Consider the following 22,978-nt stretch of genomic DNA (forward strand, 5'->3'; position numbering starts at 1 on the left):
TAAAACAAAAAATTTATTCTACCTAAAAAAATTGTTTTAAAGGCCGGCGCCGCGGCTCACTAGGCTAATCCTCCGCCTAGCGGCACCGGCACACCGGGTTCTAGTCCCGGTCGGGGCGCCGGATTCTGTCCCGGTTGCCCCTCTTCCAGGCCAGCCCTCTGCTGTGGCCCGGGAGTGCAGTGGAGGATGGCCCAGGTGCTTGGGCCCTGCACCCCATGGGAGACCAGGAAAAGCACCTGGCTCCTGGCTCCTGCCATCGGATCAGCGCGGTGCGCCGGCCGCAGCGCGCCGGCCGTGGCGGCCATTGGAGGGTGAATCAACAGCAAAAGGAAGACCTTTCTCTCTGTCTCTCTCTCTCACTGTCCACTCTGCCTGTCAAAAAACAAAAAAACAAAAAAAAAAATTGTTTTAAATATCAAAAAGTGTAAACAAAGGTAACCAATGTTAGTAATACGTTTGGCAAAGAATCAATATCATTCCTAGAAAAAGAGCTCTCTCCAGATGCCAGTTTAAAAAGAGAGAGACAATTTAGTAGAAAATATATCCAAGACACGAAGCAGGCAGCTTAGAATACACACTGTCAGCACAGTTATAAAAAACACTCAGCATAACTTCATCATTTACAGATGAAAACACAGAATCACATTTGCAAAGGACACCCCCACCCCCTCCAGAAAATACACCAGTCCCCAGTGCAGGGACGAAAGCAGACTGCTGGCAAAGTGCGGCTCGGCAGCCCTAAGCATCCACCTAGGAAATCCCACTTCCAGGAAGTGACCGTGTAGCCCCGGCCAGCGCTGAGCTGCTCCTGAGCAAGCAGTGGGGTTTTGTTTGTGGAGGTTGCTGTGTGTCCTGAGTTTCGTCGAGGGCCGCGGCCACTGTTAGCAGCTTTGCAGAGCTCGCCGCTCCTGGCAGCACCTTGACCCCAGCTCCAGTCTCTTCCTTGCCTTCCCCGTAGGGTGATAGTTTCATCTATTTTTATTGGATTAGATGATGCCTCCTCCAATCATTTTTGGGAAAAACAGGTGGCCCAGATTGAAATGTGTAGGATTCCATGTCTTCAGTTCCCACTAACCAGTCGAGACTCCTTGCAGCTGAGCTCTGAGGGAAGTAACTAGAAGGGTGGCCCGGTGCTGTCCTTGAGTGGGCGAGATGGGATTTCCAGAGGGGAAGAACTCAGGCGCGGAGTGTAGAGAGCCCACATGTGCTGCTCAAATAAGTGTCACCGTGCACAAGGCCTTGGCACACTGACATTTCCCCAGGGGCGAGAGCCGGCCCGGCCCCCCGCGGCCCCTGCACTTGGCCAGCACGGGGATGAGAAGTGTGTATGTGGTCCCCAGCTACAGGAGCAGCAAGCTGCTCCCGAGAGGCCCTGTCCCCAGGCAAGCAAGAGCTTAGTGAGTCCACACTGGGAAAAGGGGGTGCTTCACCTAGGCACTGCTCGGGGCCCTGAGGCCCCCGACAGCCCCACCCTGCAGCCGGCCCTCCCTCAGCCCCCTCCTCTCCTGGCTCCACTCCAGCCTCTCCCATTCCCTGCTTCCTCATCCTCCGGTTCCCAGTTTCTCCCCAGCACAATGTCTTGTGTCCCTGCTTCCTTGACCACTGATTCCATAGGCTACCCCTCAGAACCTTTCTCAAGCTAGCATTTAATGAGTTCAGAGGAGACCATCTTAGAGCTGTTGAACCAAGAGGACTTCTTGGAGGAGGTGGCTCTGGAACAGGCCCTTACAGAGTGGGTATGGTTTAAATGAGGGGTTTGGGACATTGCAGAGCAAAGTCCAGAATGGGAATGACTGTGGCGTGTGTTGGGGGCAGAGTGTGGGAAAAGGTTGCTGGGGCCTCATCACCAAAGGCCTTGAGGGCAGTGCCAAGATCTTTGGACTTGACTGTTTGAATTCTTAGAGCCTTTTGAAAAGTTTGGATTAAATGAGATCAGTGCCATGGGGGTGTTTAGGCTAGACGGAGAGAGACATCGCAGAGGCTGGTCGTCCCGGGAGGTTTCTGATGGGCGCTGTGAGCGGGCCCGGGACTGCGGCCCAGCCCCTACCACCTGACTGTGGGGAGGGGCCAGCTGCTCCTGGAGCGCTGAGACAGACGGCCCAGTGCTCGGCTCCCTGCCCCTACACTGCCACCTATTAGCTTGTGCTCCAGGATGGCTGGGAGTGGGAGGGGGGCGTGTGTGACCCATGTGCATCCCGTGACTGCTCCCAGCAGCAGCACGCGTTCTTAGCGAGTTCTCTTGTAGCGTTTCGCCTTGATCTTATTGGTCAGTAGCATTGCACAGGTACACAAGTACTGCTTTAGGAGAAATTTAGGCAAGGTTTTGCATCCCACTGCCTCTGACTCCCAAAATAGAAGAAAACCCACTGCCTGATGTCGGGGGGTGGGGCAGAGTTGCCAAGAACCAACTTTTAGAGCTTTCCCAGGCTGGCCCGGGGGCAGAGTGACAGGCGCTGTGGAGCAGGGGCCTCACTCCGTGACCAGGGCAGAGGTCCTGTGGCTGTCGGTGTCTCACCCCCTTCCCTGCTCCTCGGCTGGCGTCTGGCCTCAGCAGCCAGCTCTCCTGCATTCTCTCGGCGCCCCCCCCCCCCGCCACGGAGCAGCCCTTTCCTTCAGCAGCCCCCACCATTCGGAAGGCCACGGGCCTCCCCCAGCCCTGTCCGCTTGTTAGCCCTGCCGTCCCCACCGCCTGCAATTCTGCCTCTGTTGTTCGGGGGTCTTCGTCTTGTTCCATCAGCTGCTTCTCTACTCCAGGGATGTACAGGTCTCTCTCAGCCATAGGAAAGATCCTGCCACCCCGTGAGTGGCTGTCTCTGTCCGCCGGGGCTGTCATGACAAAATAGCACAGACCAGGACACAGACAGAAGTTTGTTTCTGTTCTCGGGGCTGGGAAGTGCAGCGGTCCCTCAGGTTCACGGTGTGGGCTCTTCCCCGGCCAGCCGGCAGATGGCGGCCTTCTGGCTGCGACCTCACATCTGGAGGAGGGGGCGCTGGTGTGTGTTCTTCCCAGAGGCCCCAGCCCTGTGGGATCAGGACCTTAGCCTCCGTTAGCACCTCCTTCTCACGGGCTCTGTCTCTAGATACTGCCACACTGGGGAACAGGGCTTCAGCATGTGATTTTTGTTTTAAAGTAATTAATTTGAGAGGCAGAGACAGAGAGAGCGCTCCCACTTGCTCGCTCCCAGATGTCTGCAGTGGTTGGGGCTGGGCCAGACTGAAGCCAACGTCTGTGAACTCAGTCCGGGTCTCCCGTGTGTGTGGCAGGAACCCAACTACCTGTGCCATCACCTGCTGCTGCCTCCCGGGGTGCACAGAGCTGGGGGTGAAACCCAGGCACTTGGATATGGGGTGCAGGTGTCTTAACCGCTAGGCCAAATGCCCGTCCTCAACATGTGAATTTGGGAGAGCCATTCAGTCCATAGCAGCTACCATTCTTCTCTCTTTCCCAGACCAGGGACTTCCTATTCATGTATTTTTTTTTTTAAACAAGACATGGTTACATACATGTTGTCTGCCAGGGGCTTATCTGTTCCTGAACTAAAAGCACAGAGCCTGGGCTGGTGCTGCGGCATAGGTTAAGACGCTGCCTTCAATGCCAGCATCCCATATGGGCACTGGTTCGAGTCCTGGCTGCTCCAGTTCTGATCCAGCTCGCTACTAATGCGCCTGGGAAAGCAGCAGACGTCTGTGGGAGACCTGAAAGAGGCTCCTGGCCCAGCCCAGGGCTGTTGCAGCCATTTGGGGAGTGAACCAGCAAATAGAAGAGCTCTCTCTCTCTCCCTGTGACTTTGCATTTCAAATAAAATAAAATAAACCTAAAAAAAAAAAAAAAAGAGAGAGAGAAAGAAAGAGAACCACAAAGCTCCTGACCTCATGGGCCCTAAACTCCTGCAGAGAGAGACAGGCAGAGCAGTCAGTGCCTGGCTTCTGGCCTGGTTCTCAGGGGAGAAGGTGATGCACACTGGCCCTGTGGCAGGGGACGGGGCAGCACAGGGAGTGCTGGGGAGGACCCAGGGTGCCCCAGCCAAGCCTTCTTGGGGGTGTGGATTGGTACCATTTCCTAGCCACCCCCATTCGCTGCTCTCGGGGCAGGTGGGGCTTGGGAGAAAAAACAGCGCTGTAGAGGGTTCCAGGCTCAGCCCTGCCACTCAGCAGCTGTGCGGCTGCACACAAGTCGCCTCCCCTCCTTGGGACCTGCTGCTTCCTCCGACAAAAAGGCAGGATTGACCGCTCTGTCCCGAAGTCCCTGCAGGAGCCCGGTTTGGAGGAAAGCTGGGGCTCCTGGCCTCCATGCTCCGCTTCAAAGGGGTCTGCGGTTGGCTCGGGCGTCCTGGGCTGCCGTCGCCTGGCTCTCTGAGCCCGTCTGGGCCACGGGCCGGCCTGCTGCTCCCACCCTGCGTCTTGTGCCACCAGTGGTGTGCTTGGCAGCCTTTTATCCATGAAAAAGATTATGCAGAGGTTTACTTCGATTTTAAAAATTCATATTTGATTGATTAAAATACAAGTTTAAAAAATCCTCAACCTTACTTGCACTTCTAATATACATTTTTGAATTTTTCATTCTATTTATGTGTCTAGGAAATTTTAGTGTCTCCTTGTTAGAGATCTTTTAGACTCACAAAATTAACCTCCTGTAAACATTTTAAACTGGTTTATGCTTTTAAGCCTTTTAAAATACTTAAAGGACAAACAAAATGTTCCCAAGTCGTTAAATAAGTTGCCTCACTCCAGCAAGTTACACATAAAAGCGGAAATACCTAGGTTCTCTTGTGTGTGGCAGTACTGTTGTCAGGGCCTCCACTTTAAAATCAAGAATCCGTTAATATCGGAATCCGAGGATGGGCCTGGTACTCTAGTAGGGGACATTCTGTTAAAACCAGATCCTGGCCGGCGCCGCGGCTCACTAGGCTAATGCTCTGCCTTGCGGCACCAGCACACCGGGTTCTAGTCCCGGTCGGGGCGCCGGATTCTGTCCCGGTTGCCCCTCTTCCAGGCCAGCTCTCTGCTGTGGCCAGGGAGTGCAGTGGAGGATGGCCCAGGTGCTTGGGCCCTGCACCCCATGGGAGACCAGGGTAAGTACCTGGCTCCTGCTATCAGATCAGCGCGGTGCGCCGGCCGCAGCGCGCCGGCCGCAGCGGCCATTGGAGGGTGAACCAACGGCAAAGGAAGACCTTTCTCTCTGTCTCCCTCTCTCTCACTGTCACTCTGCCTGTCAAAAAAAAAAAAAAAAAAAAACAGATCCTGAAGCCACATGCCGAATACGTATCGATTTGTTGACACACGAGAACATTAGCAGCAGGAGCTCGATTCACGTCTCTGAACTCAACCGCAGGTCTCCCCGGGTGTGACAGTCGTCCACCTGCTAAGGAGGGAACGCGGTTCTGGAAGTGTCTGCTCAGGGCCGTGAGGGTGCGTGTGCCCAGCTCCGCCGTGCCGACGGCCCTGCTCTCGGGGCCGCACCCTTGCCTCCCAAACCGGGTTTCGCCCTGGTCGTGCACAGCCCTGGCTTCACTGGGGTCTGAGTCCCTCTCACTGAGACGCTGGCGGCTCCTCCCCACGCTGCACCGGCTCATGATTGCCTGTTTCTGTAGCCCTAAACACCTCTGAACCCAAAGGAACTGTGTGTTCCTTCTTATTCTCCACAGTATCACAAAACTCTTAAAATTGGTTTATTTTTTGGGAGGCAGGAAGAGAGTGCTTTCACCCACTGTTTTACTCCCCACCCCCAAATGCCCACAGTAACCAGGGCTGGGCCAGGCCTGGGCTGGGACCAAAGCCGTGAGCTGGGAATGCAGTCCAGATCTGCTGCGTGGGTGCCAGGAACCCACTTACTTGAGCCATCACCACTGCTTCCCGGGGTCTGCATTAGCAGGAAGCTGGCGTCAGGAGCCAGAGCTGGGAGCTGAACCCAGGCACCGCTGTGTGCGACGCAGGCCAAACACCCACCCCATCTTCCTATTGTTTCTGATCGAATGCTGAATGTTTCTGACACGGAGTCTGAGCAGGCTTCCAGCTCTCTCAATGTCTGGTCTCAGCAAATCCTGCAGGGTGGTCCCCGGGAAAGCCCCTGCTCTGTGTGCACGGGGCTCTCAGCCACCTGTGTCCTCTCCCTGGAGTGTTTTGATGACAGTGCCTTCCCAGAGCAGCACCAGGCACACATCCCCCTGCCCGCTCCCAAGGTGACCCCTCCTCCTGGTCTTTCTTTGTGCCCCGCAGAGGGGGAGATACCTGACCTGACCAGGTGAAAACAGGAAGTGGAGCATCTTGGGAGCTGGGCTTAAGGCTTCTCTGCACTCCAATTGTCCCCCTTCTGCCCCAGAGAGAGGGAGGCCTTGCCGGTGCTGACAGTTGTGGGGGCGCAGGTGGGCCTTGGGTCGGGCTTTTTACAGAGTGCCGACACCTGCCTCGGGCCTCAGGCTGAGTGTGCGCCAGGCCCGCTGGTGCTGCTGCTGGGGGGGCAGGGGCGTGGGTGCCCTGGAGCCAACCCAGCCGTGGGAACCAGCAGTCTTTCCAGGGTCACCCGAGTGCATGAAGGGCCTGACATTCGACCTCCGTGCCTTTCCTGTGTCTCAGGGGAGCAGCTGGCTCCCCCCGAGTCCTGGGCTCCCCCAATCTCCGTGCTTCGTGTAGCCCCGTGAGCTGTTTAAGAAGGCCTCTTTGAGAAAAGCATTTAGACACACTTGGCAGAAGGCAAGTCTCATTAGCAACTGTCTCAGTGACCCTTGGCTGTCAGAGAACGCTGTGTTCTCTCTAGGGCCGGGGCCCCCAGCCTTGGAGGAGGGCACACGGCCTGGGGCCTGGTGGCGGGGAGGCCGTGGTGGGCGGGCCCTTTGCTCCCCCGCATCTGGTTCTGTTTCTCTGCGCCTGTGCCTCCCTCCTGCTGCCCCCCTCTTCCTCTGCTGCCTCCCGCCGTTCTCTCTCTCTCCCTTCTTCTACCCTCTCCCTTGCCCCTTCCACAAACCCACTGGAGGTGGAATCTGTTTCCATGAGAAACGAAGCATCTGGAGATGGTTCTTCCCCATCAGCAGTGGGCAAGCGGCCACCCTCGAGGTTTCTGTGAAGGCTCAGCCTTCACGGGGCGGGTGCCGGCTGAGCCGTCCTGGCACGCTGCTGTGTGGGCCTTGTTTAATTTGGGGAATCTATTATATTTTTAAAAATGGGACCAAATGTGACCAGTGCCCCGGATGGGTGTTTTTTGCTCAGGTATTTAAAATATAAACCAGCAGGAGCCTGGTGGCAGATACAGGTGAGGTGCCCGCTCCTCCGCTGCCTGCTGTGTTCTCCTAGCGGAGATGGGTGGGGTGGGTTCTTGTCTTCATGCAAGAAAGAATGCAGATGTGAGGCAGAGAGCTTTCCTTGGGGGAGGGCTGAGACCACCTGGGGAGTTACTGGGGTACAGGCAGGACTTCCAGGCATAAGATCCTGGGCTGCCTCCAACGGTCTTTGTTTTCCTCAGGCCCCCTCACACGGCATAGGCTCCTTTCTAACTTCCTAGCACTTCCACACGTTGAGCGTGTCTTCAGCACGTTTCCGCTGCGACGTGTGATCTGTGCAAGACACACAGTTCTGCTCTGGGTGTTTTTTAGGCGCCTGCTTAAAATGGTCCCGTGCCGCACACCGCCTTGCTTCTCTGGCTCATCTGGCTCATCGCTAAGTCTACAAGCTTTCCCCTTGTCGATATTTCTGTCTAGTTCATTTTCATGTGCAGCGCTCAAGAGTGTTTCCTTGTCTGAGCACGCCACAGCTGACGTCCACTCCCGACGGGCAGGGGTTGTTTCTGGAGTTCCTGTGTCACAGGGGTGTTGCTGTTAGGTGTCATTGTGCCTGTCTCGAGGACCCGCTGGCCAGGTTCAGCTGTGTCCCCATCCACACTCTTGACTGTGTCACTTTTCTGAGTCCCTTTTGGCATCGTCCATACCCCTCATCGTAAGGGACACACTGCACTGGGTGACCCATGTTGCCGCAGCCTTCATGACAGCCATTGTCTGGCTTTTTTTCCTCCTTTTCTTTTCTTTTTTTTTTTTTTCGATTTATTTTATTTATTTGAAAGAGTTACAGAGAAGCGGACGGGGTGAGAGAAAGAGAATTTCCACCTGTTGATTCACTCCCCAAATTGCTGCAACAGCTAGGGCTGGGCAGGCTGCAGCCAGGAGCCTGGAACTTAATTTGGGTCTCCCATATGGGTGCAATGACCCAAGCACTGGAGCCATCTTCCACCGCCTTCCCACGTGCATTAGCAGGGAGTTAGGTCAGAAGTGGAGCAGCTGGACTTGAACCCGTGCTCATACGGGATGCTGGCGCCGCAGGTGGCAGCTGAACCCGCCGCATCATGCACTGGCCCCCGTACAACCATTTGCACAAATAACATGAAGGGTCCTCCAGAAGTTCATGGAAATGGCAACAAAAAAACCATGCATGTATTCCAAAAGCTTTTTTGCACCAAAATAAGCCTGTCTTTTGCCCCTGTTTTTCCCTGAACTATTTGAAGTACCCCCACTTTGTGCCCTGCCAGCCACCATGTTCTCCCTGCTCTTCCTGTCCCAGAATCTGCTCCTCCTCCCATTTTTTTTCTCTCAGCCCCAGCAGTCTTTTTTTCTTTTTAAGAAAAAAAATTTATTTATTTGAAAGACAGTTACAGAGAGAGGTAGAGCCAGAGGCGGGAGAGAGAGAGGGAGAGAGAGAGGGAGAGAGATCTTCCATCCGCTGGTTCACTCTCCAGATGACCGCAATGGCCAGGGCTGAGCTGATCTGAAGCCAGGAGCCAGGAGCTTTCTCTGGGTCTCCCACATGGGTGCAGGGGCCCAAGGACTTGGGCCAACTTCTACTGCTTTCGCAGGCCACAGCAGAGAGCTGGATCGGAAGTGGAGCAGCTGGGACTCAAACCGGTGCCCATATGGGATGCTGGTGCTGCAGGCCGGGGCTTTAACCCGCTGCGCCACAGTGCCGGCCCCAAGCCCCAGCAGTCTTTTGTGGTGCCTTCCCAGCCCCCTCAGAGCCTCTTGCCACCCAGATGCCACAAAAGCTGGGTCACAGCCCTGCCTGGCGCTCGGCCCCTCCCCGGCTCTGATCTCCATCCCCGGAGTCCCTTCCCCTTTAAAACTCCATCTCCTTGGCAGGAGAAAAACCAGCAACCTAACCCATGGAACAGTCGGCACGCTGAGCTTTCAGATGGTTTAAAATGCTCACAAGTGGGTTCCTCCTGGGAAGAAAGAGTGCTTAGGGCTCGCCCTGTTTTGTCTGCGCTTTGTGGGTGACAGCGAAGGGGTTTTAGGTGCTGCTTGTGGTCCCGCCCTCCTCCCCAGGGCAGGGGTCTTGGGGCTGAGCCTGCTCTAGGGACACCAGGTATACACTGTAAGCCCAAAAGTTACACTTGGGCTGGTGGGGGGAGGAGAGTGCCAGCCGCAGGCTTGGCAGGCGTCAGCATTCCTGGAGCTCTCGGTGTGGCCGTGACGTTGCCTGTTTTCTGTTTCTAGAGCTAATGTCTTCCAGCCCGGCTCAGAGGTTTCTGCTGCTCTCACCAGAGCAAGGACCCGTCTGCCCTTCTTAGGAGCCACGCTGCTTCAGGAAAGCTTTTGTAAAAAACAGAAACGGGTTCACAGCACTAGCAGATACTTGGGGGGGCCTTACTGGATAGCAGCCACTTGGGTGGAAGACATTTTACATGTCTTGTTTGTTCCTCACAACAACCAAACACGATGAGAAAGTCCCCGTATCCCCTGGCAGCCGTGGCGAGAAGTCTCGGAGAAGTCCAGCGGCTTGCCTGGGTCTTCCCCGGACTCGGCCTGTCCTTCCGCCCGTTCTTCCCGGCCCTCCCAGCTGGGATCGGCAGGTTCAGGTCAGCCTGTGCCGCTCCCCGTCTTCACTCCCTTCAGGGAGCCCCTGGCTGGGGTGTCTAAAGGCATCTATTGGAAATCCCCGCCGTGCCTTGTAGGGTTCCTGTTGGCGGCGTTCCAGAAGTGTCCACGTCCGTGGACCCGCTTCAAGGGCGGAGGAGTGGGACCGACGGGAGGTGAGGGAAGACGTGGTATGATCCCAGCCTCCTTCCCACAGCCTGAGCCGAGGGAGGCCTTGCCCTGTCCTGTTCACCCGAGTCCCCAGCTGAGTCGGCAGCCTGGCAGGGAGGGGAAGAGCAGCAGCTCTTACAATGGGCAGACCAGGGTTTCTGTCCCAGCGTGACCACCGACGGGCCGGGGGGCCCTGGGCAGGCGACTACCTCCTGCAGGCTGGGGAGAGTGGTGCCCCACAGCATCTGTTAGGAGGATGACCTGGGGCGGCAGCTGTGCTGTGCCTGGCACAGAGCAGACACGCTGCACAGGGGAGTTCCCTTTTCCTGGCCCTCTGGTCCCTGACTTGGGGAAGGCTCTAGGGCCAAGCTAGCCCAGGATCGGGTGGTGAGGAGGCGGCCTGGACCACGCAGTAGAGATGCTGACCCTGTCCATGTATCAGACACCTGTGCTTCCCTGGGTCCAGGTCTAACTGCGCTGATTTTACTGATTCGATTTTATTGATGCAGTCATGCCCAGCACTGCCCCTGCCCCTGTGTACCTCATCGTCCTGAGATCCTATTTCTGAGTTTTGTATTCATTTACTTTTGTTTTATTTGAAAGGCAGAGGAGAGAGAGAGAGAATCTTCCATCTTTGGTTCCCTCCTGAAATGCCTACAACAGCCAAGGCTAGGCCAGGCTGAAGCCCAGAGCTCATTTCCGGTCTCCCACATGGATGGCAGAAACCCAAGTACTCAGGTCATCTGCTGCTGCCTCCCAGGGTGCGCGTTAGCAGGGAGCTGCATGGCAGCAGTGGAGCTGGGACTCAGACCCATGCGCTCTGATATGGGAAGCAGGCAGTGTCTAACACCCACCGTGTCTTGGGCTCTTAGACACGGGCTCAAATCATCAAAAGCAAGAGGGGACTTGCAGTGGCTGAGCTCTAGGGGAGGTGTGGGGAGCTGTTCCTCAGTGGATCAGCAGGGGCTCCGTTTCCTTGCTCCACTCTCCCAGTTTCTGCTGCAGCTGTGGTGTGATGAGGGGCCTTCAGAGAAACTGAGGCACTGAGCGGGGAGGGGCTTCTCTGCCTTCGATATCCCTTCTTGGGAGCGGAAGCTGGCCACCCGCAGGCCTGCTACTGCGTCTGGCCTCACAGTAGGCTCTGGTTACCCCCTGCTTGCCATCACCCTCTTCCAGCTCTGCTCCAGGAGCTGTGCCAAGGTGTTGTTGGAGGGGACTATGGTGGTACAGAGCTAGAGAGAGAAAGAGGTCTTCCATCTGCTGGTTGACTCCCCAAATGACTGCCATGACCAGAGCTAAGCTGATCTGAAGCCAGGAGCCAGGAGCTACTTCCAGGCCTCCCACACGGGTGCAGGGGCCCAAGCACTTGGGTCATCTTCTACTGCTTTCCCAGGCCATAGCAGAGAGCTGGATGGGAAGTGGAGCAGCCGGGACTCAAACCAGCACCCATGTGGGATGCTGGCGGGGCTTTAACCCACTGAGCCACAGTGCTGGCCCCCCAGCCACGTCTTCTAACAGCTGTGAGCCTAAAGCGGTCGCGTATTCCTTGTGACAGCAGGGCTGATGGCACACCTACCGGATCGGCTACGCCACAGGCTCCAGAATGCTGAGGCCATGCTCCCAGTCCCTTGGCATCCCTCCCACCGGGAAGTGAAATGTCAGTGGAGCAAATTACTGACCGACTGCTTTGGAACCTATAAATATTAAATTGCTCTGGCTTTCATAGAGAATTCAAGCTCTGGTCTATCCCAGAAGGCTACACAAGGCGAGTCTGGATAATGCAAGGATAATGCACCAGCCGCCAGTGAAGACAAGGGGCCCCAGAGGGTAGGGCCAGGCAGACACAGTGGGCTGCGGTCGCTGGGGTCAGCGCTGGCTGGAGCAGAAGCAGCGGGGTGCAGGAGGCGAAGAGCAGGGGGCTGGCAGACCCAAAGGCCACTGTAGCCGGGGCGTGGCTTCTGAGTCCGCTAAGTGTGATGGTTCGGGCACGAACTTTGTGTTGCTCTCGCGCTTGCTCTCTCTGTTATAGTCTCTTTTTAAATATCTTCTGCATGAATTCAAGCTCTTTTTTTTTTTAAGATTTATTTTATTTGAAAGGCAGAATGACAGAGGAAGAGACAGAGAGAAAGAGATTTTCCACCTGCTGGTCCACTCCCTAAGTGGCTACTCAGCTGAGGTTTTGTCAGGCTGAAGCCAGGAGCCTGGAACTCCAGATCTCCATGTGGGTGGCAGGAGCCCCAGGCACATTAGCAGGGAGCTGGATCAGAAGTGGAGCAGCTGGGACTTGAACTGGCGCTCCCATCTGGGATGCCGGCACCGCAGGCAGTGGCTTACCCAGCCATGCCACAACGCTGGCCTCTGTGTTGCATTTCTTACTCCAGCCTGGGACTCCAGTGCCCTACTGCCTCCAAGGACTGTCCCCGTCAGAGCAGTGGACACTGGAATCTTCTAGGCAGTGGCTGGGCTGGGGGCTCTCTGGCAGACAGCTGTCATCCTCCCCCAATTCCCCTGCTGCAGCCTGGCCCCAGGCTCCTCTCCTGCCTGGTGGCGCCCTGCTCCACTTCTAGCCTGGGTGAGGACTCCCATTACATCTGCTCCTCTGTGTGTGTGTGTGTGTGTGTGTGTGTGTGTCGGGAGTGTGGAGGCTGCTGGGTCCCTAACAAGCACGGAACATGGCAAGATCCTGGTGTCATATCACCATGGTTCTGTCTCTGGGATCTCCTTAGAGGGCGCCTTGAGCTGAAACCTTGTGCCGAGTGCTTTAATGCGTTACCCGTTGCCCCTCACCTCGTGGGAGGTAGAATGACAGGGCCTTCACATGGCAGCTGAGGACACCAGGGCCCAGAGAGGCAAACGGACTTGATCAGGGTCACACAGGAAGGTTCCATACAACCACTTCGTGGCCGAGCCTGGATTCTGCCTGGGGCTTTCCTGGCCTGGGTTCCCCACATCGAGCCTGCGTGTGTGCCCTGGGCCCAGCCGGTGCGCTCTCTCTTGCAGGCATCCCCACCCTCATCGTGCTGGACCCGCAGGGGGAGGTGATCACCCGGCAGGGGCGCGTGGAGGTGCTCAACGACGAGGACTGCAGGGAGTTCCCGTGGCACCCGAAGCCCGTGCTGGAGCTCTCGGACTCCAACGCCGTGCAGCTCAACGAGGGCCCCTGCCTCGTGCTTTTCGTAGGTATGGCACTCACTGGGGACCCCAGTCAGGGTGGCCCTCACGTGGCTGGTGCCTGTCCCTGGCAGCACTGCCTGGGCCTTTGTCTCTCCCCCCAGCCTTGCTTCTGACCCCAGTGATTTATTCATGGCTTTGCCGGGGCGGGAGGTGTCCCGGGAGCTGCACCGCAGCTGCCTGCTGGGCAGAACAGGTCAGCCTGGAGGGTGTCCTCAGCCCCAACAGGACCAGAGCCCTTGGTGGAAAGAGGCAGGGCTGCAGGCACAGCAGCCGCAGAGGGCCAACGCTGACTCCAGCTGCTTCTGCAGACCCTCTGTGCTCCGGAGAACTGCTCCAGGGGCTGAGAGAGCTGGCCTGGGGCCTCGGGGTACAGCCGTCCTCACTGGCCAACCACATTGCTCAGGTGGGTGGCTGGGCTGGGCCTGGGCAGGACAGAGGAGCAGCCATCTAGGGTCCACAGGCCCTGGGGGGAGGGGGTTGACCCTGGTTCCTTGTGTAGACTGAGCAGCTTCCAGCCAAGGCCACTGTGCCCCCTGCCTGTAAGAAACTGAACGGCTGCCTGGGTCTGTGCTCCCTGGGGAGAGGCAGCCTTGAGGAATTGTTCGCCCTGGGGCTTTCTGGCCCACTGCTCGGTGAGGAAGTTGTGGCCGTCTGCAAAAATGCAGAAACAGGGTCCCAGGGAGGCCAAGCGAATTGTACGGTGTCACAGCGCCCATCCGATGTGGACGCCGGGTGTGTCTGGCACCCATGGTCTCTCTGGCGCTGTGGTGTTTTGGGTGAATGCCCTCTGTCTGTGCCCTCCCCTGCTCTGGCCACTTGGGAGTGTTGTTCTTGCTCTCAGCTACAGGTTGCAACAAGAGTGAGCCCTGGCGCCCTGCTGAGGGGCCTGGTCTGTGGCTCCGGTGCACTCAGCCTCACCCCTAGGCCCATCCGGCTGCCAGCTGTGAAGCTGGCATTCCCGCAGCTGTGGTGCCCCCAACACCAACACCGTCAAAGCTGGACCACACCTCAGTCCTCACCACCGATCCTTGTGCCAGTTTCCCTAGAAAGCCACAGGTCTGAGGTCCCACGATTGAGAGAAAAGCAGGGCCTGTAGAGGGGAAGTTCAGCTTCCAGGGTGGGCTTGGGAACCCCGCGGGGCAACGGCGCCCCCCGGGGAAGCGAGTTATTCCCAGGGAGCCAGACACAGGAGAGCGCTGTGCAAGCGTGCTTTGCTGCTGGCACGTAGCGTGCACACGTGTCTGTGTGTGTCTGTGCACATGTGTGCACACTCACGCATGCAGGAAGCGAGGCCTGCGTCCCAGGAGGAATTGCTTTTTTATTCAGAGCTTACTCACACGGCCATTTCTGCAGCTCCGGCCCTGAAACCGGCCCCACGGGGTCCCGCTTCTTGTCTTTCCTCCCCCATGGCAGACTCGGAGGATGATGGAGAGTCTGAGGCAGCCAAGCAGCTGATCCAGCCGATAGCCGAGAAAGTCATTGCCAAGTACAAAGCCAAGGAGGAGGAGGCACCGCTTCTGTTCTTTGTGGCTGGGGAGGTGAGCGTGGGTGGGAAGGGCATTCGGGACACCAGCAGTACCAGTCTAGGGGCGGGCTGAAGCAGCCAGACCCAAGCGGGGAGGTGGCAAGAGGCGCTGTGTCACTGGTGGCGGAGGCCCGTCCTGCCCCTCTCAGGCAGCGGCCTCTGCAGCGGGAAGCCCTCCTGGGGCTGGTTCCCACCGGGGCTGCCACAGAGCACAGCAGCCGGAACACCTGGGTCACTCCCCTCGGTGCTGGGTCAGAACCAGGCCCCTGATGCTTTAAAAAGCATGGGCTTTGCTGGTCCTTCCCCAGCGGCCTGCAAAGCAAAGCGGGCTTAGTGCTCTACTCTGGCTGGGACAGTCGGGGCAGGCAATTGCTTTCACCCAAAGTCTGTTGCCTGAGGGACCCCAGCTGGGCTGCACCAAGCAAGGGAGAAGGCCGGGGTGGGGGAACCCTTGAGCAGAGCCACCCTGGCAGGTGCCTGGCCCCCCGTGGTGTCGGTGTCTGGGTCCCACAAACAGGCATTTCTGCAAGGTGACCATACTCTGTGTCCACTCACTCCCCCCACCCAAGGAATCCTGCACGCATGCTCTGTCTGCAGTCCCACCCTGCTCGCAGAAGCCACTCCTGCACCCCCAGTTAGCCAGATCCCCCCATTCTTGTTTCCTGCTGCGTCTAGATCCCTGGAGAGGTACTCAAAAGACAGGCACATGGCCAGATGCCCTGAAGCACCCATTCATCACCGCCTCAAAAGCCGGCCCTGCTGTCCCTGCAGGGACCCTCGTAAGCGGCTCAAGTCTCCCTCCCCCAGCTAGAGCGGAACAAAGAGGGTTCAAGGGCGCTGCCTCGGGTGCCCCAGCTGTGTCACACACAGCGCTACTCTGCCCTTGCCACGCTTTCCACTGTAGATTGGCCCTGAGGAATGATGGGTGTAGAACAGAAAGGGCCAGGCGGGGCTTTGGGAACTGGTCAGCACCAGCCAGGGGGTGCCACCTGCACCGGCTCCCCAGACCCCCAGAGGGAAGTGCCGCTGGTGCTGGCCAGCTGCTTTCCTCCTGTCATCGGCCCCCCGTGTTCGGAGCCGTGGCTGAATGCATTTGGACCTGGGCTCCGAGCGGTGCCTTGCCAGTCACACAGGAAGTAGGTAGCAGAGGGGCTGCCTGCGAGGTCACTGTAACTCCAGAAGCCGGGCTCCAGTCTGTCCTCAGGTGCCGACAAATGGAGACTTGCCCAGGCCTAGAAGGGTGACAGGCAGGAGCAGGAAGAAGGGTCCCTGGCCCAGAAGACTGGACAAGAGGAGCCGGGTCACCAGCTATTCTCTGCACCTGGCTGCCCGTTCTCCCTGTGTGCCTCACCTGGGCTCCTGGCCTTGGGGGCTTCCTTGGTCCCGTTCTCTGTCCGTGTGCTCAGAAGGCAGGCAACATGGAAGGGAGGTGGGCACGGGGAAGAGCAGGCGTTGACTGAGACCCTCTGAGCCCAGGACTGCGGCCATGGCTGCTCTCTTCTGCGTGATCCCTTCCCCTCTCCCCTCTGCAGCCTTACTAGACAAGAAAATTCACCTCCCTGTGAGTTGCTCAGAGGCAGTGGAGTGCGTGGCTTGGTCTGGGCTCCTACAGGGAGTTAGATGCATAGTATTTATCCAGCTATCTCCGTTCTGTTTACCAAGAAGATTTCCGTTATTATTTGGAAGGCAGAGACAGACAAAGGAGCTCCCATCATCAGGTTCCCCAAATGTCCACTATGCCTGGGGCTGGGCCAGGCCAAATCCAGGAACTCAATCCAGGTCTCCCACATGGGTTGCATCCTCTCTGCTTTTGGGGTGCACACTGGCAAAAAGCTGGAATTGGGTGCAGAGCTGGGACTTGGACCCTGGCACTGATACGGGACGTGGGTGTCCCAACTGGCAGCTTAACTGCTAGGCCCATCACCCGTCGCCCCGGAGAGCCTGAACACCACTAGGAGGCCGACTCACCAGGCCTGGCTGGCAAGGGTGCGTGGGTTCCAGGTGGGGAGAGGGCTGTCATAACAGGCTTCCTGAAGATGCGCCTTCTCAGAAAGGAGTGGGGTGTTGGTCTCAGAACCTGGTGAGGCACAAAGTTCCTGCCTCCCACTCACCGAGCCCTTCGTGGGGCCTGCAGAGTCCTCTCCCAGGGCAGGCAGCCTCCTGGTGTGGCCTCGCAGATCCGTTCTCCTTGTTTGTCTCTATATTTGAGCAAAGCTGTATCTGATGCTGGAGAACTTCACCTGGATGGCCGCTGGGACTACGTGAGAAAGTGCCAGCCTCCCTCCCGGATCGATGTGGCCGGCCAGTGTGCGCTCTGGCTGCCTGTGCACCTCTGACTCTCCCTGAAGGCCCCGGCAAACAAGTTTAGAAACACTGCGGGGTGGGAGTCCAGGCTGGCCTCAGATCATCCACAGTGGGGTTGCAAATAAATGAGAGTTGATTGCAAACTTGAGCAACCCAGGGTGGGCACTGTGGCACAGCTGTGCCGTATCAGAGTGCCCGGTTCAAGTCCCAGCTGGTCAGCTTCCCATCTAGCTTCCCCCTAAGGCACACTCTGGGAGGCAGCAGATGAGGGCTCAGGTACTGGAGTCTCTGCCACCCGTGCGGGAGAGCCCAGTGGAGATCCTGGCTCCAGGTTTCAATCTGACCCAACCCTGGGCCTGGTTGCAGGTGTCTGGGGAGAGGGCCAGTAGATGGGAGATATCTCTCTCTCATTCTCTCTTTCAAATCAGTGGACATTTTTAAGCCAGTCTAAGGCTATCACATCTGTCAGAGTGGAAGACGAGCACACTGCCTTCGTGGTCGTCCGGCGGACTCGCCTGGCGGTCTGGGGGAATGCAGAGAGGGAAGTGTACCAGGTGGCCCCCGTTTCCCCAGTGGGCAGGGGCCCCTGCTCCCCACGCTGAGACCCCGTCCAGCCTTGAGGGAAGCCTGCTCTCCAGGATGATGGGGCAGTCCCACCTCCGTGCCCTCTGGGGAGGCCGGGCCTAGGGGACCCTCTTTCTTTAACTCCCTGGTGTTCTGTCCCCTCGGTGACTTCCAGGATGACATGACCGACTCCCTGCGAGATTACACCAACCTGCCCGAGGCCGCCCCTCTGCTCACCATCCTGGACATGTCGGCCCGGGCCAAGTACGTGATGGACGTGGAGGAGATCACCCCTGCCATCGTGGAGGCCTTTGTGAATGACTTCCTAGCAGAGAAGCTCAAACCTGAGCCCATCTAGTGGGGCCGCCACCTCCGGGCGTTATTTAAAACTGTCTCCTCCTCCTCCCCTTCCCTCCCTTGGCCCTTGGACTCTCCTGGTGCGGCCCGAGTCACACAGCCCCCGTGTCCCACCTCTCTGTGGTGCCTTGTCTCTGCATTCACTCCTCTGCCAGCACCCTGGGGTGCGCGTCCTCCTGGCAGCAGTAGAACCCACGGTGTTGGGAAGCTCTGCTGGGCATTCGTGGGGATGGCATCACCCAGCCAGGCCTGGGACTAGGACGGCTGTGCTCCGTCCAGGTCACTGCCTGTGGGTGACGGGTCCGCCAGGGTGTTCTCCCGCACAGGTGTGTGCGGGGACAGCGGATCAGGGCTCTGGCCCTAACACAGAGTCAGCACACACACGTACACACACACACGGCCCCACACAGCTGGGGCGGTGCAGGGGGAGCTGCTCGGTGACACGCGTGTCGGGGGAGCAGAGGCCGTGGCTGGAGCTGCTGACGGCAGCGTCCCTGAGTGACCTCATCCTTCTCCGCCCGTGGGTTCTTGGGCAGGGATCTCCAAATCTGAACGGAAGCTTGGGGGGTGTTTCAGGTGGGAAGCGTGAGTGGCTGCAGTGGCCGTTTTGTTGAGCTCCACGGTGAGAGGAGAGCTGCTTTCCTTCATTTCGTCCCTTGCTTGCTCTTGACCCGCCCCAGGTTTCTGCCTGCTCAGAGAACAGCTCCTCCTCTCTGGGGATTTGGGACTGAATTCCACCCCTTGGGCACACCTCGCTGGCACGGTCAGTGCTGCGTCTGAGGCCACAGGACCTCTGCCGAGGCCCCTGCACCCCCCTCGGGTTACCCTGTCACTCCCTTTTCTTCCCAACGCCTCGCTTTCCCCTGAGCCTGCAGAAGGCGCTGTGCCCTGGAGCAGGAGGGGGCCGGGGCCTGGCAGCGGAAGCCTTAGGTCCCTTGTGCGAGGCCAGGCGGCCTGGGTTCTCGAAGGGCCTGAATTGAGCACAAAACCCCAAACAGCAGCCGTGTTCTTAAGATTTGGGCGGTGAACTTTGGCCTGGGATTTTCGGGGTGTTCATCTCAGATGGGTGTCAGGGCCGTGAAACAGTCCCAGGCCTTACCCTGGGCTCCACTCAGCACCGGAATCGTCCATTTGGAGAACCCGGCCGCGCTAAGGAGCTGTTGGCACGGCTGCCCCTTGCTGAACTGGATTGTCCATCTGTAGTTCAGAGGTATACACTTAGCTGGTAATTAGACTGTTGTTTGATGTTGCTGGCCTGAGACGCCATCTACCTAGCGAGAAATAAAGCAGGCATCTGGACGTTGTCAAGCACGTGGCCTTTGCTGTCCTTGGTATGTGAAGTCTGCTCTACCTGTTTGGGTGGGGGTGGGGGTTGGGGTGACTCTTTGGGGCCGGGCACCTAGTGGCTGCATTCCAAACTGTCCGAGAATCCCAAGCCCTAATGGGGTTGTTTGTCCTGGGCTGCCTGAGGCAGGCCCCTCCTGTGCTGGCCGCCGTCCCTCCTGGTTTGTGCGGCCCCTGATGGAGAGGGAGTTCCTAGTTCCCCACCTCGGACGTTCTTGCTCTTCCCCTCCCTGCAGGGAGCCAATGCCCTGAAGCCTGCGAAGGCCCACAGAGGGCCTCTCTGAGAAGGGTGCAGGAGGTGGGGACCCTCAAACCCGCTGTGTCCCGGGCCTGGGCCGGACGGACTCCGGGATACAAGCTGAGGCTGACGGCCCTTAGAACGTGGGCAGGGTTTCTGTGTCCTATCCTAGGACTGCCTCGGGGAAAGGTGATCCCAGGTCTCTGGGAGCAGACAGTCCAGCGGGTTGCCACGGGAAAAGTAGGTCACCTGTGAGCCTGGGGGCTGTCCTGGGCTGGCTGTTCTGAGCTGCACGTAGTTGGATCCCGGCCGCCAGGAGTGCCCTTTTAGGGTGCACGTGGAGGGCTGAGGCCCCCATGGCGGCTGCTGTGGGGAGGGCCCCTTTCTCCATGGTGCAGAGCAAACGGGCGGCAGGGCAGCTCCGGAATCCCTCCCAGCCAGCCCTGCTAACTGGCAGCAGCTCCCGACGCCAGCAGCAAGGGGAGCCGTGCCCTGCAGGTGGAGGCAGGAGGGGGGCTGTAAAAACGGTGTGCTGGGCTCCCAGAGCTGTGCGCCCCACGATGACTTCCAGATCCCTCTCCTTCGCACGACGGAGAGGAGACGGCTTTTTTCCCCTACCTGTCTCCCCATGTTAAAGATCTGTTTAAGGAAAGGAGGCTGTGTTTGGGATTGCTGTGTCCAGTGGGCAGACGGAAGCCAGCTGCTTTCCCAGGAGCAAGGTGGCTTCCTGCTATCGCTCCCCAACCCCCACGTGTCCCGGAACTCAGTGGCTATCACTTACTGAGCAGAAGGAGCCAGCCCTGCTTTTTGGCATCAGGCTAGCTTCAAGTGGTGGTTTCCAGGCAGATTTTGTTTTTTCCTGTTGCCTGGTTGAAGACATGAAAAAGCTGTTCCGCCTCCTGCTGCCTGGTTCCAGGGCCACACGCGGAATCCAGCCATGGTGCAGACGGCAGGATATGGCCCGGGAACCCATCGGTGGGACCTTCAGGGTCCCCGCGCAGGAGCGCTGCACGTGTGGGACCGAGTATGGGTCCCACCTGCTCCAACCCCACAGGTGCCTTCTGCTCTTGCCACCTCCCGGCCTTCCTGGCAGGCCCACACCTGCCCCACAGGACTGCACACAGTGGGAAGCAGGCTGGACGGCGAGGCTCAGGAGGACCCCTGCACTGCTTTCCAGGGCCCCAGGGTGGACCTGGGGATGCTGAGCCCGAGATCTTTCCAGGTTGCCCCTGGGCCGGTGTTGAAGTGAGCACCTTACCTAATCCCTCGCTGCAGCCGCCAGCAAGGACGAGAGCACACCTTGTGGCCTCCCCGGGAAACTGCAGGTTCGGGGACAGTCACAGCTGTGTGCTTCGTTATTTGTGCTAGTGGTCTGTGAGCCTGTACAAAGGTAAGTATTTCCTAGGACCCAAAAGCCGGGTGGAGGAGATTCTCATGTTGGCTATTTCTTTTTACAAAAAAAAAAAAAAAAAAAAAAAAAAAAAATTATTTGAAAGAGTTACAAAGAAAGGGAGAGACGGAGCTTCCATCCACTGGTTCACTCAAGTGGCCTAGCCAGGAGCTTCATCTGAGTCTTCCACGTGGGTGCAGGGGCCCAAGCACTTGGGCCACCATCTACTGCTTTCCCAGGCACATTAGCAGGGAGCTGGATGGGAAGTAGAGCAGCCAGGACCTGAGCCGGTGTCCAAATGGGATGCTGTCATCACAGGTGGTGGCTTTACCCCTATACTGCACCGGCCCCTGGTTCTGCCTTATGTCTAGGATTCCCCCTTCTATGGGGCAAGCATGACGAAGATGGCCTAGGTGTGCCTTGTATGTCAAAGTGCAAAGATGAGCGAATGTGCCAGCTGTCAGGGGGCTGCCACCTGGCATTCTGGAGTACTTCCAGGGTAAGGGAAGATGTGAGTAGGACTGGGTGGTACTCATTCTGCAGCACTGTTGAATTCTCAGTAACTAATGTGGCAGCCTGTGAAAGCCTCCGTCCCTGAGCCACGGGAGGGGCCAGGTTGAGTCCCAGGCTCCTGGCTTTGGCCTGCCCAGCCTGGGCTGTTCCAGACACTTGGGAAGTGAACCAGTACAAAGAGGATTGATCTATTTTCTATATATACATATGTGTGTGTGTGTATCTATTCTATCTTGTCTGCCTTCCGAGTAAACAAGAGTTTTAAAAAAACAGACATTTAAAATCTCCTGTGGTCATCAGAGGACATGTAGGTCCCAGCTATGAGGAATCAGGGGCCGCCCTGCAGGCCTGCGGTCATGGAGCCTGCCTTCAGAGGCCGGCATCCACTCCTTCTGCCCAGCACTCTGAGGAAGCCGCAGCTTTGGTTGTGGCCCTGGCCCACCTCAACTCTGAGACTGCGACAGGTGGCTCTGCCCAAGTGAGCAATCGGGACTCCCGACGCCGAACGCACCGTAAAGAGAGAACAGTATCTTTGTGACACCTGACACTCAGCCCCCTGGCTGCTGAGCCTTGGCCGTGCGTCCCCAGGCGTGCCTCGAGGACTGCTCAGCTGTGTAGACTTGAAGTCATCCAGAGTGAGAAGCTGGCTCAGCCGCTGATGTGGCTTCCAGCTTGTTACCTTACTACGCTCACTGATGGAAACAGAGGAGGTAGCACGTTGGGGTTTATAAGCAGCACCACGCTTCCTCCACACACACAGGTGAGCCCACCTCAGGCCTGCTCCAAGGCGAGGCAGCCGCCAAGAGGGGAGTCCCGGCCGTGCGGCAGGTTTCCCAGCAGGCACGGCAGGCCCTCCCACGCTGTTCCTGGGCTCAGCTGTGTGGCAGGACACGGGAGGCTGCAGGGAACCCTGGAGCGGACGGCAGGTCCCCTGAGGCCTGTTCCTCCTTAGGTTCTAAGCAGGGCCCAGTACCCATGGCTGGATCAAGGGCAAAGCGCGGTGCTGAAGGGCGCTGCGGGGGCCTCCCAGCAGGAGCTCCAGGCACCAGGGGAAACGGGGCACGTTCTTCCTGCCTTGGCCACCCCATGTCCTGATGCTCTGCTGCAGTGACTGTTGGTTCTGCCAAGACGTGGGACAGTCTGCGCGGCATCCCCCTTTCACGCCTTTGGGCACACAGGCTTGCATCCTTCCCATTTTTCAACTTAAATCCAGGAAAGTCCCCACCCCTCCCTGCAGCACTGAGAGCGGGTTTTGAGGCGTGGCTGCCACCTTGTGGCAGAAACTGGCATCACCGCTCTGCTTCCACACAAAGGCGAGGGGCCTGGCCAACTCTCACCGTTTCTCAGCCAAGCAGTGTTTTTCCTGTCATACACAGCTCAGTTTTTATTGCTGTTTACTGGGAAAATGATAACACATTTTGGCCTCAAAACAGAAGAATCCAAGATGGTGACTTTGCAGTATCACCATGCAAATAAGGACTTCACCGCCCCTTGGTCACTTAAAAACAAAGGACACCAGCCTCCCCGGCCCGTGTTGTGCCCACAGTCTGCCAGGCTGAGGCCCG

General features: G+C 57.9%; 1 protein-coding gene across 1 annotated transcript in view; it reads left to right on the forward strand.

Annotated features, from left to right (window-relative positions):
* Positions 1-19,239, forward strand: part of NXN (nucleoredoxin) — a 162,527-nt gene extending 143,288 nt beyond the window's left edge. The window contains exons 6-8 of the mRNA XM_002718895.5: positions 13,005-13,184; positions 14,592-14,716; positions 17,747-19,239. Of these exons, the coding sequence (XP_002718941.1) occupies positions 13,005-13,184; positions 14,592-14,716; positions 17,747-17,929 (488 nt within the window). The 3' untranslated portion in view covers positions 17,930-19,239. The remainder of the gene's footprint in view (positions 1-13,004; positions 13,185-14,591; positions 14,717-17,746) is intronic.
* The last annotated feature ends 3,739 nt before the right edge of the window (positions 19,240-22,978 follow it).

This window comes from Oryctolagus cuniculus, chromosome 17, assembly GCF_051225735.1.
Source record: "Oryctolagus cuniculus isolate XC-2025 breed Fujian yellow rabbit chromosome 17, ASM5122573v1, whole genome shotgun sequence".
In the NCBI taxonomy this organism is placed as follows: domain Eukaryota; kingdom Metazoa; phylum Chordata; class Mammalia; order Lagomorpha; family Leporidae; genus Oryctolagus; species Oryctolagus cuniculus.